Here is a 15,504-nt window from a genome sequence, read left to right as displayed (position 1 = left end):
GGTATTTGCCCAAACTAAACACTGCCTTTTCTCTTCTTCCCAACCGCCCTCCAGAGGTGGAGGTGGCTAATTGGTAATCCAATCAGGTACCCTTGTTATGTGCGTTGGTTCATTGCTGCGAATCATCTGGCTCCTGACAGATATCAAGGCAGTTTCCAAAAACCCTTCTGGCATGTTCACTTTTTGGAAAAGAGATGCTGGCTCTGGGCAATAACCATCTTGCAAAGGGGGAAAAAAAATGAAGTCAGAGGGTGATGAGTGTCAACCACCCAGGAACCATCATGTGTATGCATGAGTTGTCCAGCCAGCAGGCCTCCTGACTGGGGAGATTAAAATCTGCACTCATTTGGTGGGTTATGTCATGACTGCCTTACAAAGAGCATGGATTTGGAGCCAAGAGATTTGAGCAGCCCTGGCTTGTCCTCTATGTTGTCAGATGACTTTGGGTCAGTCTTTTCCTGTGTCCAAGATTCCTCACACATCTGAAATCAGGGGATCCCACTCCTCCATCAGCAACTGGGAAGTTCCCTGACTATTGCAGCACTTTACATGTTGTATCTGTTGCTGTGGAAGTAGCCACCTACTACGTGTGTTTCCAGAAACTAGAATGCATTCGGTTCCAAATTCAGCATGACAGCACTTCCATCACCAGCTGGGCCATCTCATGATATGAATATAAAAATAACTCGGCTTGGAATTGGCGGAAGCAGGAGTGAGACAGGTGGAGGCCAGTCAGTGGGACACAGCTGGTACAACAGCTGGAACACAAATATGATGCTGTTCACCTGCTGCACATTTGTCCACTCTTTTCCAAGAGAAATAGCTCCCCTTTTGGCAAAGCAAAAGCCAGAGGCAGAAAAGGAAATAGTTAGCTTACATATTTAAGTTTGTCGTCATATCGCCAGTATCATGTTTCGGTCATTTTGGTATCCCTGGCACTTAGCATAGTCCCTGACACATACAGAGCAGGAGCACAATAAATGTTCATCGAAATCTTCCAATAATTTCCACACAAACAAAAGAAAGAGAGAGAGAAATGAAACTCAGGCTGAATAAATTGAGACTTGCCTGCCATTTGTCCCAGTCCCATGAACAATGTATTTAATCCTACTTGCCTCTCAAACCTAAAGGCATTCACTGTGAGCTTGTTGAATAAATGAATAAATGAATCATCAAACAGCCAGCAGCCAGCCAGCCAGCCAGTCAGTCGGTCACTGGCCTCTCTCTAGCCTTTCCTCCATCTACAGCTGGTGTACCTCCAGTCCTGATGGTGATTGGATAGGGCCCTGGAAGGCAGGGCAGAACCTTAAACCCATATCTCCCTACACAACAGGTCCAGCTTTCTAAAAGTCTCTATTAATTGAAAGGCTTGTTTTGTTTTGTTTTGTTTGAGAAGCAGTATATTGAAAAAATTTTTCAACTCCTGCAAAAGATTTGCTCCAACCACACCAAATTCTTTGCAGCTGTTTGTTCATCTTGCTCAACATCCCCACCCTACTCTTCCTGTCTCACCTCCCACTACATTCAGGCCCATCCTTTTCCCATCTGTTTAATGGCCCAAAAATTCAATCTTCCTTCTCTTATCTCCCAGCCTTTGCCCATGCTGCCCTCAAATATTTAGAACAGTTTTAAATTCCAGGGTCAAGCACATCTTTTATGGGACACTGTCCTTAATAAGTTCACCTATCTCACAGAACTGCCCCAATGTAGCCTCAGCCCATTCATCTCTCTCAATCCCCCGTTTGTGATTATTGTATTTATCTGCATCTGTTTTCTGTTTAACTCCCAAATACATTATGAGTCCTAGAGAACCTCTTATCTTTATCATATGTCCAAGAAATGCATGTTGATTGATGGAATACCCCAGGTGCCACAAAGGAAAGTTTGGGGGGGGGTCATAGTTGTTAGTTTTTTTAATTTAAAAAAATCTTGGGTAAAGGAGAGAATATGATCTGTCTGATCTTTCTGAGACTTTCAGACTCTGTCAACATCTATTTGGAAATGAATTCTTAAGCAATTAGATCATGGTATCTTGCTTTCAGATAGCATAGAGAAATGAATATAAACCTTCAGAAGAAAAAAAAAGATTTGAAAACTTGAGCTGGAATTTGACCCTCTTGGTCATGTTGGAATATTGCAACACTTAGAAAATTCAAAGGCTTAAGAAAGGAAAAATTAACTTGGAAGGATAAAAGTCAAAACATTGGCTATGCTCTCCAAACTGCTTATCCTTGATTCAAATCCTTCACCTATTCTCCTAGTCACGGTGGCAGCAATAGAAGTTTTCTTTCAGAGGTTTTCTATTCAGAAGTTTTTTATTGCAAGACATTCAAGGATGTCTGTGCCAATGCTTCAGTTTGGGATTCTAGGTCCCATGCAAATTTAAATTCCTTATCTTTCAGAGTTTCCAGTTGACACTTGTTCTTGTCCTAAATGGATTTCTAGCCCCAAAATATGCCTTGGTTTTTTGGCCATTCAATTAGCATCCTCTCTCTCACAACTCTTTCTTGGTGTGGTGGTTTTAAAATATGTCTACAAATTCTTTGACACTTATTCCTTCAAAAGGGGGAGCCCAATTCTCTTCCCCTTGAGTATGGGCCAGACACAGTGGCTCATGTATAATAAAGAAAGGATATGACATAAGTGACAGTGTGTGATTTCTGAGACTACCTTAAGAGGAGACAGTCCAGTACCAGTGAAACCTCCAGATGACTCCATCTCTGGTTGGCATTGTAACTGCAGTCTCAATGCAGAATCACAGAGCTAAGCCACTCACAGATTCCCAAAGAAATTCCCAAAGAGATATAATAAAGGTTTATTGCTTTAAGTCACCAGATTTGGGGGTAATTTGTTTTCATAATAGATAATATACTTGGTGTCATTTCCTGAAGGTTTGTAATTTGGTAAACAGAAAGATGAAGCGTCCAAGAATATCCTAGCTGGTCTCAAAACACTGATTATTTGGGGGCAAACATATGCTAAATGGTTGACTTTCCCTGTGTCTTCTTGATTTGTCATTTGTGATAATTGGTTGTGGGGACCCATGGGTAAAAGGATCCTCCCATGTTGTGGGATATTTGACAAAGTATGATTTTCCTTGAGTAGCCTTTCTCTTAGCAGCTGTTGCCTTAGTGAAAATGCCTGGAGATTTTCAAGTGGAGAAGTCTGTTAGATGAAGAAACAAGAACTCTGCATTAAATGCCCGAAGTCTTGGGTTTTATTCTCAGCACTACCACCTGCGATTCCTGTGATCATGGGCAAATGATTTCACTGCTTTGGAACTCAGGTTCTCCATATGGAAAAAGAAGAATTGGGATTAGATCCAGTCCTCCTGGTGTATGTCCCATAGAATTCCAACTCCAGGCATTTTGGAGAAAGAAAAAAAAAACAAAGTTTCTGAGGCCAAATAAGTTTGGAAACTAGTGGGCTAAAGCAAAGCAGATTCCTTACTGCAGGACTTCACAGAGCTCTACAATTCTGACGTGGATTACGGCTCAAGATGAGCATATGCAATGTTTCCCAAACCTATTTGACCACTGAATCCTTTCTTGTTTCTAACAAAGCATCATGTCCATCTAAATAGTTTTTGGAACACACTTTGGAAAATGCTAAACTGATGATTTCTAAGGCTCCTTCCAGCTGTAATGCTATATGTTACTTAAACAAAAACAAAAACAAAAACAAAAACAAAAACAAAAACAAAACAGAAACCCTTTCCCAAGGACACTCTCCCCAAGGAGACTCTCCCCATAGGGCAGTTCTGTTGTCTAAATCCTGAAGCAGGATCTCAGCCATTCAGTAATTCATGACTGTTCCTGTTTTCACTTTCCAAACATCAGTTCGGAATCACTGAGTCCACAATCCCTCCATGTTGGAGTAAAAAGAAGTAGAGGAAAGTAGGAGGAAGCCTGAGTGGCAATAAGGCCCTTTTGCCCAATCAGTGTTTGTTAATAATCCATAAGCAATCATGTCGGTGGACGAACCAGGTCTCAAGTGTTGGAATAAGGAAAACATAGTTGGATATGGCCGCCTGGCATCCAGTATTTCCTTCAGGGACCTTCCTGTACTGCAGAGGCTGGGAGGCTAAAGACCACATTTCCCAAATAACCTTTGCAGTTCGGGGGCTGGAAGCAAATTAGGTGGTGCCAAGTATATACACCTGCACAAAATTTGAAGGGCAGAAGTGAGGCACTTCAGCTAACTGCTGGCAGGCGAGCTCGTGAAGACCGTGTCAAGAGGCAGTAGCTGCAGCAACTTTGTAAGCGCTGAGTTCTCTTCAGTAGCTCCATCTCTTCTGAAAATACCTGGAGGTTTCTATTCTCCTGACCCATATACTCTCCTCTCCTTGCAGAAATTAGGGATGATTCCCACGAGGCTCGGCATGGGGCTAATTTGGGTCCGGCACAAGGACTCCAAGGCAGTGCTAACTGTGCCTGTCAGGACTTCAGAGAGAAGAGGGTCCTTCCCCTCACAGTAGGGAGACCAGCACAGCATCAGCAGCCAGCTCTGGAGTGTTCCGATGGCCACCCACAGAGAGCCACCAAAGCCACTGGGGAGTCCCCTTTCCTTTGACAAAAAACCTCTCATGATTCCTCCAAGTACAAAGACACCCCTACCTCAAATTTGGCTGAAAATGTAATGTTATCACCACTTCATGCCTTCCAAAGAAGAAAAACTTCAAAAATAATAGTTCTCTCTGAATCTGCTGGAAACTCTTTTTTTAAGGAAAAAGTCAATATGAAGTGTTGAAGAATATTTAATTCCTCTTCATTTTTTGCATATGTACTCGTACTTTTTTCTTACAGAGCCTGTGAAGCTGTGACTTCTACCTCCCTTGCATTTTTTCTGTTTCAGAGAACCCTAGGGTCAAGAGGGAATGTAGGCATCACCTCCAACAGTGTTTAGGCAGTGAAGAATTTTATCAAATGACTTTCTGAGGACACCTACAGATAAAATGGATGAAAGCAGAGCTGCCTGGTTGAAGTGAGGATGGTCTGACTGTGTCCTCCCCTAACTTCTTCACAGCCCAGCTAATTCTTTCTCTCCCAGAATGGTTCTTGGGAGTGGGGTCTCTGAAGAACCACTAGAACTATGAGACCGCAGTTTGAAAATTCTCATGTTATGAATAAGGAAGCAAAGGCCCAGAGAGGCATGGTGATTTGCTCAAAGTCACACAGCTTCTATGTGGCAAATCTAAGGCTCAAACCCAGATCTTCCTGCACCTACTTAAGCCAAAGCTCTTCTCATTAAATCTTACTGCCTCTAGTCCCTCTTGTCTAAGGGGGGACTTCACTGTAACACCTCACCTAACCACCTCAGCCCACAACGATGGCTACTATCTACCTGGGTCTCTCATTAGGCACTCCTTCACTTCCTTTATCTTTTTTACTCTTTCTGATTCTCCTCCAAGATTTAAAATTCCTGTGGATAGATCTTCTACTTTTGAATATCCCAGAGAACACCATAGGTGCTCCCAGAACATTGCCCATAAATATTGATTAAAACTTTGAGTAGAAAAGACTTTAATTGTTCTCCAATATCCATTTTCCATTATTTTTTATTAATAGAATCCCCTACCCTGAGGTTTAACTGAACACATGACTACCCGGCTAGAAATTACATTTCCCAGCCTCCCCTGCAGCCAGGTATGGTCATGTGATTGAGTTGTGGCTGATGAAATGTGAACAGAAGTAACATGTGCAACTTCCAAGTCATTTCCTTAAAGGAAATCACTTGCCCTCCTCTTCCTCTTTCCCCCTGGACTTGGTTGTAATGGTGAAGTAGCTTCAACCATGTGGAAGAGGGCAATAGTTCAGGGCATGATGAAGCTGTAAGATATAAAGAACCACAGTACCCAAATAACTTCATGGATCAGAGCTACCCTGATCTGCCCACCTCCCTCTGGACTCTTACCCGAAAGAGAAATAAATGTTTATCTTTCAGAGTCTCTTTGTTACAGCAGCTAACCATGTTCCTTAACTAATATAATGCAACTATAATAATACCTGCCATGCTAGTTTGCATTTGCTTTCTGACCATCAAATCAGATCATTTTTGCAGTACATCTAGTAAAGTAATAAGTTAAATTCCAGTGTAAAATATTATTGGACCTAAAAGAGAGAAGACCCATTACATTGTGTCCAACTCCTTAGATCAAATAGATGGACTGCCCATCATGTCCAAGGGACAAGGAAGAATGTTAAAATCAAGAGCAAACATGCTCAGGTACTTGTCATCTCATTCCACCATCCCAATAATCCTACGAAGGGAGTATTTTCATTCACACGTCATAGTTGAGCAAACTGAAACAAGGAGTTAACCCCCTTGTGCACGTTGATTATGCCTGGTGAGCAGCTGAGCGTCTTCATTCCCAGGCTACCTATCCCAGGATTGGGTTCTTTTTATCCCACTTGCCAGGGCTCAACACCAGGCCCTGTGGCTGCAGCCCTCAAGGACCTCACAGCCCACGTGAGAACAGATTCACAAATAACTGACATTCCCTGACAACAGAATGAAATGAGTGCTGTAACAGAGGCCTAAACACCACGATGCAGGGAAGGAGTGATTAATTCTAACCTGGCAGACGAGAAAGGATCTTTGCAGACGAATCCCCATTTGTATTGACCTTAAAGAAACTGGTAGAAGCGAATAAACAGAGAAGAGAGAAAGACATGACCAGCCGAGGAAGCAGCATGAACAAAGGCAAAGAGAGAGGAAAGCAGAGTGCACGCGGGAAATGATGAGTAGCCTGTAGGAATTCTCCATGGAGGGGCTTCATGCGGGAAGATGGGGCTGAAAGTCAGGCCAGGGCCAGGCCAGGGGAGACCTTGTGTGCCAAGGGAGAACTGAAATGCTGCTTTTTAGGCAATAAGAAATCACAGATGCTTGAGGAGGGATGTTATGTGACCCAATATGTGTTCCAGTGTGAAGGAACAGGCAAGAGAAAAGGCCAAGTGCTCCGGTTACTGCAGAATCACCCAGACAACAGCTAATGAGGGCCTAGATGGAAGGCAGTGGACAGACGCAGGAGACACAGCAAAGGGACAATCCCCGGGGCAGCCGACTGGATGTGGGGATGCCACCAGACACCCTGAATCTGAGCAGCCAGTGACAAGACCGTTTGTAGAATCTCTTTATAAATCTGGCTACAATTCTCACTTCCAATTTTCTACTCAAATTACTGTTTCTCTGTTTTCACTCTCAGTTAAGAGGACTACTCTGGGGGTGGGGGAGGTACACATATGTGTCATGTACTGTAATTAAGATAAAACAACAATCAAGGCCTCAGGGCCAGAGTTACCCCATGGCACACACAGGGCTGCAGCCCCCCCCTGCGTGGCACTCAGCTCCCGTACCTCCCTTGATTTAAATTAAGTCAAACTCCTACCAACACACATAAAAAATAAACTTCAGTGTCGTGTGCCTCTGAGCTTGTCATGCACTGTGGCTGTTTTCAGGCTTATGTGCTCCTGGGGAAGTGACTGAGCTTCCTAGCAGACAACTGTGCTAAACAATAAGAATTATAAGGAAAACTGTGATAGCAGATTTCTTGGGAGCTGTGAGTAAGGAAGCAGCGAGGCGGGCAGCAGTGATGGAAAGTGTTTGTATAACCCTCCTGTACCTTCTCACCCTGACACACATTGAGCTTTCTCTTTCATGATTGTTTTAGCCTCTTTTTCCCTTCCAACCACCGACCACTCAATTCTTTGAGGGAAAATTAACATTCATTATGCAATTTATCTCTCTCCTTTTAATCCAGAGTGTCTGCCTCCAAGGTCCCTACTCAATAATTAATGTTTGTTCTCATTTCCCATTCTCCAGAGCATCTATTCTTGAACTGTAGGGTCAACACTTAACACTAATTATGGCTTTTTTCTCTCTCCAGCATTGGTTCTCAGAATCCCAAGTTGCCCTGCTCAGCCTAAGCTCTGTGTGTGTATGTGGCTGTATGCATGCACACCGAGGTGGGGAGGCACCAGGGAGCAGGCTTTTCCAAGCCCCACCACAGTTCAGCTAATCAGTAAACCAAACATTTTTTTTTGGCAGTATCTCCAGTATATGTATTATCAGCAATGAAATAATGAAGCATAAATACATACACACATAAATGCACACACACACATATATACACACATACGTGTATCTGGAAATGAGTTGGGGGTAGTTAGATAGATCTCAAGATTTTTTTCAGATGTATTCAATTCCCTCTGATCTTTTTCATCCCCATTTCTATTTCCTTGGTATCTCACACCTCTCTCTCTCTATCTTTCACACACACACCAAATTTCCCACTAAAACTGTTCTTCCTTTTCGGATCCACTCTTTGCTATTCCTCTCCCTTAACTGCCTTGCTCTGGTGTGTCATCCTTATTCTCTTCAGCCCTTAAAACAGCATTATTTTAACTACTTTTCATTTGATTGACAAGGACAGCTAGGAGAATAATTCTTACCCAAGGCGACTCTAAGAGATCTCAAAAAACAAACAAAAAAAATTCATCAGGGCTATGCAAAAGCCAGTCTGTCTTTTTGGCTGGAATCAGATGGGCTAGAATCCCTCCTGCCTCCCTGGTCTAGCCTCTGAATTTGCACTGCAGCTGGAGGCTGGGGCTCCTCATGCATGTCTGTCATCCCCCATCGCTGCACATCTGCTGTTCAAATCTGGGCATCTCCTCATGGCGGGTGTCAGGCATTAACTGTTTCATGCTCTTGCTCTGTCAAAAGCTCTCCTTTCAGAACTTAGGCATCACAGCACCTGCGGTGTTTCACCCTTCAACATCTTAAATAAAAATATTATTTTCTCCAATGCTTTTTAAATCCTAGATCAACCTTCCCTCCATGATAGCAGTTTAGGGTTGTCAAAACAATCTAATTCATTATGAGGCTGAGGCATCAAGGCATCCACTTTGTTTTCTCCTGTCTTGGGGTAAGGAAAATAGCTTTTTTTTCTCAAGACTTTTTCATGTTCACAGGTAAAACCCTTATTGTTTTTCAGCCTATGAATCTACCAATTCAAATACCAGCCATGGAAAGGAGTCGTCTAGTATTCAACATCTTCTAAAAGGTAAAACTGTCCCCTAAAGAGTCACTTTTACTTCTCCTCTATGTCATTTGACTCACATACATATTATTTCATACCTTGACCTCCAGAAACACACAATTTCTCCCCAAATATAGTAGTAAGTAGGAAAGAAAACGTATCTCTTGGAGAGCCTGAGAAATGGAGTATCCTCAAGAGTTACTTGTGGGGAGCCCTGTGTGCTATGGTGTGAGTGTGAGTGTTAGGGGAGAAGAAAAGTCGAACCAAATGCTTGTGCTGAGCTGGACCAGGAAGGAGAATCTGTGGGGGTGTCCTGTGGGTCCTGCAGGTCATACGCTGCACAATTCACATCATAATGAGGTAAGCACTGCCTCCCAGAGTTGTGCACAGTTCAATGTGCACACCCACAAACTAGAAAACTGCCTGGAAAAGACTCTCAGGCTTGTATTCTAAGTGGAGGGCTGAGGCCAGTTCTCTTTTTTCAAGCTTCCTGTTCTACTTCGCTTCCCCGATGGAGAAATAAGCAAAAACTGGGAGTGCAGGTTGACTTTGTAGTTCATCCTCCACCCACTGCCATTGCTGCTTCTGCTTCATACCAGGGGGAAAGGATGATTAGGTAAAGACTTTCTCTCGATCCTAAAAATAGTCTTTGATTAATAGAGAAATGTGTGTGGTCTTCCTCACTGCTTATTTTGGGGCAGGCAGTGATGAATCCTGCATGAGGGACCTGCTAGAGTAACAGGAAGCAATGCCACAGATCAAGGGCTGGAGCCAGAGTTGGGTGGAGGACACTGTTTTTGCTGGAGCCTACAAAACTAGAAGGAAAAAGGGCACAATCATATGTTTGCCAGTCTCAAAATTTATTAAGCAGAGAAATACTTGGGAGCCTGGCATTCTGCATTGCCCCTCTTGCCATTCTCCTTGAAGGGACATCCTGGCCATGGTGGGAAGAGTTGCAGTGTCAGTCATGTTCATTCTCACTTGTTGGTTGGAACTGGGCCAGAACGGCTCTTAATAGGAGCCCTCTAGTGAAGGATGATGATGAAGATGGTAACCACCATTGCTGCCTACCTTTGATATGCCAAACATTGTGCTGAGTGTTTTATATTCATTATTTCACTTCATCCCCATAGCAACAATGGCAGGTAAATTCTATTATTATCCTCACTTTTCACCCAGGATAATGTGGCTCAGAGAGGTTGAGTGACTTGCCCAAGGTCACACAACTAAGTGGTGAAGCTGGGCTTTGACCTGTAGCAGCCTGCATTTTTACCACTACGCATGGTTAGTGGTGATGTCAATCTAAATAGGCACGTTTCTATCTGACAATATGTGAGAGTTTAGGAAGTTCCTGACTTAATAATGACTCATGCTAATAAATGACTTCGGTTGCACATTCTTTCCTCCCTCTAATTCCCCTTACTCAGCATCAGAAACCCCTTTGTGAGTAACACTGAAAATGATTTGCAACTTTCAGAGACACAGGGAGAAGCTGAAAAAACACGTAGGAACAGTTTGGGAGAACTAAATTGCTAAAAGAGACTATCAAGCCAGATAGGTTTGTTTACAGGATAGCTCTCCAGACCAAAAATACTTTTCTTAATATGGCTGAAAATGTTACAATTTTACTTCATTCTACTATTAAAATCTCACCAATAGAGATTCATTTTGAATTCTGAAGTAATCTCTTAAAAGGCTGATACTTCTGAGAGGTTAACAGTCATTCACACTTTAATAAAAATGTATTTAATCAGATGGCTGTCCTCTTGCAAGCTAGTTGAGAACAGCTGCTCTGAAGGACTAAAAATTCTGATGCAATGGAAAGAGAGGTGGATAATTTGGGAGATAACTAGAGTTTTAAGGGGTGAAACATGCTAGACTGGTGGGTACCCTGGAGGTCTTGGATGAACAGGACATTAACTCTATGGAAAAGGAAGCACATGGAGAAAAGTACAGAAAGGAAAATGGTAGTGTGCCAAAGGGAAATTTCAGAATTGGCCCATGGCAAGCTCTATACCCCATAAAGGAAAAGAAAACTTTTATTCCTTCTCAACTCCTAGTAATAAAAAGACCTTAGGCTAATGCAAATCCCTTTCTTATTTCCAAGCTTTTGAACATACTGTTCTCTTTGCCTGGAGCATAATTCCTCCTCTCCTCCTATCCCCTGACATTTTTTTAATTGTGGTAAAATACACATAACATAAAATTTGCCATCTTAACAATTTTAAAGTGTACAGTTCAGTAGTGCTTGGGAGATTCATGCTGTTGTGTAACCAATCTCCAGAACTCTTTTCATCTCACAAAACTGAAAGTCTCTACCCATTAAATGCCAACTCCCCATTCCAATGGGACTACCCATATAAGCACAGAGCACCTGCTTCAGGGCTTAGAATATAAGAAGCTTATTTGTTCCCTTGATTTGCTCAGAGACCTCAGCAAAAAATTCTTACATCTCTTTGAGCTTAACACTCCCCATTTGTCTTTAAGAAAATGAATATAACACTACTCTGAAAATACCTGAAACCCTCTGGAATTGAGTTCAAAAAGCAATTTAAAACATCTACTTACAGGAATCTACAGAGCATTCTCAACATTTTGTTTTCTTTTTGGTCGACTGCTTTTAAGGAGTATTTTCAGATAAAAATGATAGGATTTTTAAAAATTATATAGATGGTGAACTTCAGGTATTTGTGGACTTGAAGGCCAGTTTTGACAATTTGCAAATGACTTCAGAAATCAGGGACACATATACTTTGTCATTTTACAGAGGCAAAGTCAAATCATAGAGCTCTCAAGGCTGGGAGACAGATGATCATCACTAAGCGAGTGAATGCACCTCACCAACCTCCAAGCCAACCTCAGTGTTGTGGTCTATATTCATTGTAACATCTGCAATAGCTCTTATGAAGTTATTTTTTAAAAAGAAGAGTATTGATTTTTTTAATGGCCCTAAATGTAAGGTCAACTGCTGAGACCGGTGATGGAATTAAGAGAAAGTGCAGTAGTCTAACAATTCGATGATCCTCTGCCAAAAAATAGTTTTTAAATCACTCCAATCCTTTATTTATTGACTCATTAAGAGTCTGAAGAACTCCCCCTCTCTTTTCATTCTTACTTTAGTTTTATTGGGGATATGATATACACTAGGGGTATTCACAAATCCAAGGATTCTTAACATTCTCACGATGTGTCCCTCCTAAAGTAGCCAGGATCTGCTGTTCATTTAGTGTATAATACGCACAAGGGATCAGGGTCTTGCTCAAGCAGTGAAGTCGTGCTTAGCACAATGCATTTTAAGGCTGGTATGGATTTCAGGATGTCTGTCTGTGTGTGCATGTCAGTGTCAGTTATATTTCTCAACCTATAATAAAACTGAGAATATTAAGTTTTGTTCTGTCAGAGTGATCCAGAAAGAATAATTTTTATTAACTAATAATCTATAAATACTATTTTCTATTTCATCACTCTTCAGATATTTCTGTTATCTTCTCATCAAAAAGACCATAAAGAAGCATGAAGCTTTTCTCAAGAATATTTGTTTTCCTCCTAGCTTCTCTCTTGCTTCTTTCACACATCTCCCTGTGGCCAAAAGATTTTCATTTGCTGTTGTCTTATTTCCTAGCAATTCCTCATTTGAAAATTAATGAAGACACCAGCATCAGAACATGTCCAATAGAAAGAATTAGTGAGTCTGTTTTACAGAGTACCTAAAGATTGCTCATTCACTCATTCGTTACACAAACACTAACTGACCATCTACTAATGCCAAATAATGTGCTAGGCATAAGAATACAGTTGAGAGAAAAAGTCCATGCTTTAAAGTCATCCACAGTAGTGGAGTGCGCCGAGAGCCATGAATGAGCACAGGCTAATCCAACCTGGAGGTTACGAAGGCTTTTGGAAAGAGAGGACACTTAAGCTGAGTCTCTAAGGATATATGTAGCCAAGGGGAAAAGAGGAAAGTATGTTCCAAGGAAAGAGACCATATGAAGGTTAGAAAACATGGTGGCATGGGAGGAAATGCAAGCAGCTCTTAATGCCTGGCCCCCAGGATACATGGGGGGGGGGGGTGAGACATGCTGCTGGTGGGATAGGCAGGAGCCAGATCATCAAGGCCCAGAGGCAGCAACGAAGGAATTTATTCCAAAGGCTGTGAGATTCTGTTTATGCAGGAATTGACATAACCAGATTTTTATTTTAGAGAGATGACTCTCCCAGCTATGTAGAAAATAGATTACAAGGGGTAAGACTAGAGGTTGGGAGACCAGATGTCCACACTTGTTTGCGAGCAAGTGACCAAGAATAGTATTTTCTGCAGCATATTGAACTGAGATTGGTTGGCTGCTTTGGATGAAGCTCCACCTTCAGCCTCTTTTTTGAATTCTCTTCTTCCACACCATCTTCCACCACAGATATCCTTATTAATCCTATGATGTATACTGATTGAAGGGTTCCTCATGTAGTTGATATTTTGTTGCTACACAACTTGAATTTAAATTCTATCATCTTAGCTCACTTTCCATTTGGGGCTTGGTAGACTGCCATGTACCTTTGGACCTCTACATAAAAAATAATTTATGGGCTTTTGAGAGAAGTTGGTATTCCCAAAGCTAAAGCCAGACCCTTGAGACTGAGCTAGCCTTGGCCTATGAAGATATAAGTAAGTTAAAGAACTGTTATTCCAAATTGGAAGAAAAATATTGTCCTTGCATTTACTAGGCATGTCCATATTTAAATTCAGTCTGACTCACATCTTCTAGATCTGTCCACTTGGCTCCTTTAATAGAGCTCTCTGGGGTACGTCTTTAGGCTGGAGACTTTCTCAGGTCTTAAGCAACTGTTTGATATGCCCATCTCACCCTCCTCCTCATCCAGGAAGATTTAAAGTGAAAATGTGTAGCATAAACAAGGTCTTAAATCTTGTTCCAAGAATTTGATAATGACAGTACCAAAAGGCCATCTTGGGTCTGGGTCTCCTGCATTAAACAAGCAGACTCAAGATTTATTATGACAAAAGCTCTACAGGTCATAGGCATCTTGAGTCATATCATATAAAGTATTTTTAGATATCATTCTTAAGGAAAGGTCAGCACGACTATGTAAAGGGACCAGAATTATCTTTCCTTTTATAGTTTAGTTTATACTGGGAAGAATTTTTTTTTTAATAATCTGGAATTTGCCTTTGCATTTTCCATTTTTGACCAAAAATACAAAACCATGAAGGTACAAAGGCTGACTTTTAGGACTCCTCCCATTGCTTTCTGCTGCAAGTCCACATGCAAAGCTGTGAAATGGCAAAGGCACTTGCTGAGATCTATTTGGCAACGGATACATCCCCTGCTCAGTGATGAACCACTGCAAGTTATGGGGGAAGTTCCATGAGTACATAATAGAAATCGAAGGGCACTCATGCCTCAGAAATGATATGTGTGGGAGAAGGCCCTACACATATCTAAAGAGGCTCCTGCCAGCACTTCCAATAGCTCCTGCCCTGTACCCATTGACTATCTGACCACTTTGGAGCCTGCAGGTCTGATGTTCTCTTAGAAACCCTGGCATGCATTTAGGAAGGAGCCAGGTGGCCCACTTTGCCTGATAAGGTAACTTTTTGAAGTTCACTCTCTATTTTGATATCTGATGGGCCTCACCAGACCATCCTGTACCAAGGGAAATAAGGTTTCTGAAAAATGGAAATTAATATGACAGTGTTTCATTTTTATTTAAAACAATAAACAACAACTTGAGAATTAAACATGGCCAATAGGTTGAAACAGAAGGCAATTTTAAGGCACCCATATTCCATGCTAGTATCAGATGCTCTCTCCTGCTTTTCAACTTTTGAGTGTTTGCTGAAGGATCCCATGATTTGAAGAAGGCAGAAGAGGTTTGGGATGAAACCCTATCTAGTAAGGGTCATCTCTGAAATTGCCTGATTATCTGGTGGGAATGCTATCTCCTTGCTAAAAGCCTGTGGCTAGATTAATGCTAGCGTTTGAAAATCTACTCAGGCCTGATGGTGGGCAGCCAGGGAAGGAATGTTTTTTCTGTTTATCTCTTTAGTGGCAGACATGTTCATCACTGAAAGACTCTGAGCTTCCAGTTTCAGGCAGGCCTGGAAGTTGTGTAGTCTGTAGTCTGTAAATGTACATACCAGCTCCAGAACAATGGGAAAGAACAGGGCCTGTGTTCATAGCCTGCTGCCTGCACTGGTCGATGGGTTAGTCAGTTTCTTCAGCTTGATTAGAGGGGTAGGTCCTGCCACGGGGTTCAGAGAGGAAGTTTTACCACCCCCATTGCTTTATCTCACAGGAATGCAGTTTGAGTTGTGTCTCCTCCTTGACAGCTTGGACCTCAGTAAATTATCAGGGTCTTGACCCAAGAGATGGAGAAGTCTTAGGCAATTTTTCAGTCTCCTATCTAAAAATGTGTTTACATTTCTTGAACTCTGGCTGACTGATTCATTCTCC

At 42.0% G+C, this 15,504-nt stretch overlaps 1 protein-coding gene and 1 long non-coding RNA gene across 8 annotated transcripts in view; one reads left to right on the top strand and one right to left on the bottom strand.

Moving 5' to 3' along the window:
- Positions 1-15,504, top strand: part of KIAA2012 (KIAA2012 ortholog) — a 109,664-nt gene that overhangs the window by 34,339 nt on the left and 59,821 nt on the right. For all 3 annotated transcript variants that reach the window (XM_072961458.1, XM_072961457.1, XM_072961456.1), the window contains one exon: positions 8,993-9,061. In XM_072961458.1, coding sequence (XP_072817559.1) covers positions 8,993-9,061 — 69 coding nt within the window. The remainder of the gene's footprint in view (positions 1-8,992; positions 9,062-15,504) is intronic.
- Positions 1-15,504, bottom strand: part of LOC140696445 (uncharacterized) — a 198,439-nt gene that overhangs the window by 179,370 nt on the left and 3,565 nt on the right. The window lies entirely within an intron of this gene.

The sequence above is a fragment of the Vicugna pacos genome, chromosome 5 (assembly GCF_048564905.1).
Source record: "Vicugna pacos chromosome 5, VicPac4, whole genome shotgun sequence".
Classification (NCBI taxonomy): Eukaryota; Metazoa; Chordata; class Mammalia; order Artiodactyla; family Camelidae; genus Vicugna; species Vicugna pacos.
The sequence above is the reverse complement of the archived record's forward strand: the minus strand, read 5'-3'. Positions and strand labels throughout refer to the sequence as shown.